This window comes from Sinocyclocheilus anshuiensis, unplaced genomic scaffold (genome assembly GCF_001515605.1).
Source record: "Sinocyclocheilus anshuiensis isolate Anshui unplaced genomic scaffold, SAMN03320099.WGS_v1.1 scaffold124, whole genome shotgun sequence".
In the NCBI taxonomy this organism is placed as follows: domain Eukaryota; kingdom Metazoa; phylum Chordata; class Actinopteri; order Cypriniformes; family Cyprinidae; genus Sinocyclocheilus; species Sinocyclocheilus anshuiensis.
In genome coordinates, this window is record NW_015554082.1 from 399,813 (window position 1) to 404,306 (window position 4,494).

Here is a 4,494-nt window from a genome sequence, read left to right on the forward strand (position 1 = left end):
TCTTGTCCGTGAAATGCGCCACTTCCGGTATTTTGCCGGTTAGTCGACGCGAGCAAAATGAAGTCGAGGATTTTAAAAAATCGAATAGTCTAATAAAATCGACGAATCGTGACAGCCCTAAAGAAAAAACATCATGTGTAGGGTGTGTATTTTAAAGTATGCATTGAGCAAAAGTGATCGAGTTAAGTCAAAAAAGCTTTACATTGGTGGTAAACGGTTTATATGTGGCAGAGTCTACTGACTAAACTCTTGATGTCTACTGCATATCGCATACATCACTAAAAGCAATTTCCACTGGCCTGTACCTTCTCCAGATAAGTGTAGCTCCAGGTCTTTCCATCAGGAAATGTTCTGGAAAGCAGACGGCCTTGTCCATCATACTCGGCCCTCTCTGAGACAGAGCCCCAGTGTATGGCACTCAACTGCCCATTGCTATTGCGGGTGAGGTTGACAGGCAGCAGCTTGCTACTTGGCATCCAGAGAGTAGGCTGACCTGCTGTGTCATAACCAATCTTCAGAAGGAATTTACGGTGATCATCATAGATCTTTTCAATCCTCAGTGCTCGGTCATAATCAACAGACAATATGTTCCGTCCATTTACCTTGAAGTGCAGGCGAAGGAGAGACACAAAATTGGTAAGGCAACAGTAAAATGGCAGAAAATTGACTAGAAAATTGGCTGATTTTTTCATCTGTCAGAGTTGCCTTGGTTTCCGTCAGAAAGTTTGACTTGGATCTTTGTGTGAAAATGAGTCTCATGATTATTACCTTAACTTTATAAAACTAAGTGGCTCAGTGGCACGTTCAAGCTATTAAATCATCTTCCAGTGTAGACAACATCAATTTTAGATTAAATTTGTTTAACCACTGTAAAACTGTCATTTTTTGTACTCCTAGATTAGCCGGGGTGCCATATTCATGCCAAATTTACTGAATTGATTTAATTTGTAAGAATTTATATCTAAATAAAAAATATAGCAAGAAAGCTTGCAAGATTTTTAAATTGCGTATTATGTCAGGTGCCATTTTCATGCCAAATTTAATTAGCAAGAATTCACATCTACACAAAAGTATAGCAAGAAATCTTGTGTGATTTTTAAATTGCCTGAGGTCATTTGAACCTCAAGCCAGATGTCAAGTGCTTTGTGTTACAATCAAATTGTCCTGTGGTTTCTTTCAATAAGAAATAGTTTAAATCTCAGGCTTTTTAAACCATTTCTTTGTTCTCTATAATTGGACTTTATTACGTACTCGTAACTTGCGTCCAAACACTGTGACCTTCGTCCTCGTCTGCTCTTTGCGAAAGCGCCATTCCACCAAGTTTTGCCCGCTGTCATCGGGCAGGGTCATGTTTCTTCGTGCCAGCGTAGGGGAAGACGCGCCAGCCAGAATGTTTGGCTCGGTCTGGTAGTGAGTGTTCATTCCATTGGCATACAGAATCCACAAGGAATGGTCATAACCAATCACATAGTTGTTCTTCAGCTGATCTGCAAAATAAAAAAAGACAACATAAATGACACAAGCAGAAAGGCTAGGAAAAAAAAAAAGAATAACATGAGAACACAAGATTTACCTTGGTGTAACTTGAGGACATTTTGAATTGCTGACAGGTTTGTAGTTATGGTTGCAGCTTCATCTCGTTCAAAACTTTCTCTTTCTACTGTAGAGACAGTATCCATGTCATAGGCCAGACTGGTCACCACTCCAGTAGGAAAAGTTACATTGGTCAGTCGTCCCTCTGTGTCATAGCTGAAAGAGATGTTAAAAAGCCAAAAACCATATGAATATGCATTTTTCTACTGGTCTGTCTGTCTTAAAGTCTAGATTACTTCTGTGTTGGTATGTTGTTCCCTAGAAATGGTTCAGGTCCTCTTCCAGATGTCTTGGATTTTTGCCAATTTATTATCCTTAGAGTACTTAGAAAAGTAACAGTACACCTTTCCATAATAACCAGCATGATTTTAGATATCATTCATGTCTGTAGCCAGAGCTGGGCAGTAACTGATAACATGTAATCTGGATTACATAATCAGATTCCAAAAATGAAGTACTTGTAATTAGATTAAATTACATTTTAAAATACTCAGAATCAGACTACAGTTACTTTTTACTGATTACATGTTATTCACACAATAACAATAAATGAGTCATAATTTATTATATTATTATTTATATTTATAACTCCCTAATTCCTCTTTTTCATCTTTTAAATGTTTTGTGAACTCACACAAAGGCCAGTCATTAATCAGGTGGCTATATAGCATTTGACCACTGGATTTACAAAAATAATTTCAGGTTTAAGAAGTGTTTCAACACTGTATCAACTACTGATGAACATATATGTTTATTCGAATTATCACTCAGTAGGTTATTTAACCATAATTTATTATGTGTTCGGAAGACTTTTGTCTTTCAAACACATTAAAATGCACAAATTCACATTATTTCTTATTTACATGTAATGCAGGAATTCCCAGACTTTTTTTGTCATCTGAAAATCTTTCACCAAATATATTTACATGTAGTACCACTGAGATTTAATAATTTTAATGTTACACTTTTATGATTTAATTAATTATTAGCTTGTAATTAATGACGTAATGTAATGTTTAATGCACTTCATGTTGTTAATTACAGCAAATGGAATATATTTTCTTACTATTTGTGTTTTTACATTGATATGGTACCAGATTATCCTATTTAAATCAATGTGATAAACTAGTTAGTTTAAAAGTAATCTAAAAGTAATCAAAAAAGTAGTCAGATTATATTACTTAAATTGTGTAATGTAATGGATTACGTTACTAATCACAATTTTTGTCATGTAATTTGGAATCAGTAACAATTTGTAAGTAATCTACCCAGCTCTGTCTGTAGCCCAAATTGCGTTGGGTGAATTTGAGCTGATTTAATTCTTGTTCAGATCGCTGACCCTAAATTTGAGCCTAAATAATAGCGATGTTTGCCCTGGCAAGCAAAGAGTAGCAAGCAGAAACACTCAAACACTCTTACTCATAGAATGTTGTCCATCCGTTGGCAGTGCTCTTGGTTGCCAGGAGACCACTGTTGCCATGGTAAGTTAGCAGCACCTGTTCACGCCCCTGTGTGCCAAGGGTCTTCAGCCCACCACTCGAGCCTACAGTTAGCCAAATAACCTGGTTGTCAGGTGCAACGATGCGGACAGGAAGGCGGCTGGCGTCCCGGCGAATCCGTAGCGTGTTTCCATGACTGTCGGCCACCGAGGTCAGATCTCCCTCATTGCTATAGCTGAAGTTATATTTGAAGTCTCCAGTGATCAGGTTGGCCGTGTGCTGGTGCGTGCCATTACTGTCAAACATGTACACTTCCTGCTCCGCGGATGATGCCACTTCATACAAGGCCATGCTGTTAAGTGCAGGCTTGTTTTTTCCAATCACTCGAATGCGAATGTTTCCCAGGTCAGCTACATACAGGGTTCCATCCGGAGCTGCCACGAGAGAGGACGGCCCGTTCAGCCGGGCGTCTTTAGCGAAGCCGTCTCCTGTTAGGTAACAATCACAGTTGACGTCGGTCTTGCAGTCACAGTCTGAAGGCGCCCCCGCCAGGTGAGTGATCTCGCCATCTGCTGCCACGCTGCGTATGCGGCTCATCTTCCTCTCGTCTGTCTCTGCGATGTGCAGCTCTCCATTGAAGGAGACGGCGATGGCGCTTGGGGATTCCAGATGGGTATGCGTGGCTCGCTGTGTTTCTGTCACCAGGATGTCTGTAGAAGGCATGGGGCAGTGAAGGGGTCTGCCCGCTGCCACGCTGACCTGCCCCTCCTCAGTGATCCGCAAAACCACACTGCCATCCAGCACAAACAATGAGTTATCCATCGGACTAACAGCCAGATCTGTCGGCCATTCTAAAGACACCTACAGGCAGATGAATAAGAAAAAGGTTTTGTTGCTGTTATAGTTTATATAACTCCACTTCCATTTTGTGATAGACAGATATTAGTAAATGCTAGTTTTTAATTCTACCCGCATACATAATAGTTTTTAATCCATTATATTTCAAGCTGTATAAATTATCAATAGATATTTTAACACTTTCCAGCAAGGTTTTATGTTAATATTAATGCAAAAGGTTGAATGATAACATTGAGAAACAACAATTAAGAATATTTTTACAGCATATGAATTTAGATTAATAGTATTTTCTACATAATATTATTTTAATATATTAAAGAAAAAAGTTGTATAAATTAACATCAGTTAACTTGTTTTGAACAAAGACGACTGAACTATGTTTTATTTATAAATTAATATTCACCTGGAATAATAAATAATTTTTAATGATTTAATTGTAACAAACATGAATTAACTATCATCTATATATATACTGTATATATATATATATAGAGGATTTTTCTGAAGAACAGTGCTCAATTTAACTGTTCAGAACAAACAAGGGACTCATGAACAACCATCTCTAAACAAAAAAAAAAAAAAAACCACACACAGTATTAAGAAC

At 37.9% G+C, this 4,494-nt stretch overlaps 1 protein-coding gene across 1 annotated transcript in view; it reads right to left on the reverse strand.

Annotated features, from left to right (window-relative positions):
• The window catches only part of LOC107669074 (teneurin-3-like), a 119,408-nt gene that overhangs the window by 7,590 nt on the left and 107,324 nt on the right, over nt 1–4,494 (reverse strand). Inside the window, 4 exon segments of the mRNA XM_016461169.1 lie at nt 306–602; nt 1,252–1,487; nt 1,574–1,749; nt 3,013–3,893. Of these exon segments, the coding sequence (XP_016316655.1) occupies nt 306–602; nt 1,252–1,487; nt 1,574–1,749; nt 3,013–3,893 (1,590 nt within the window).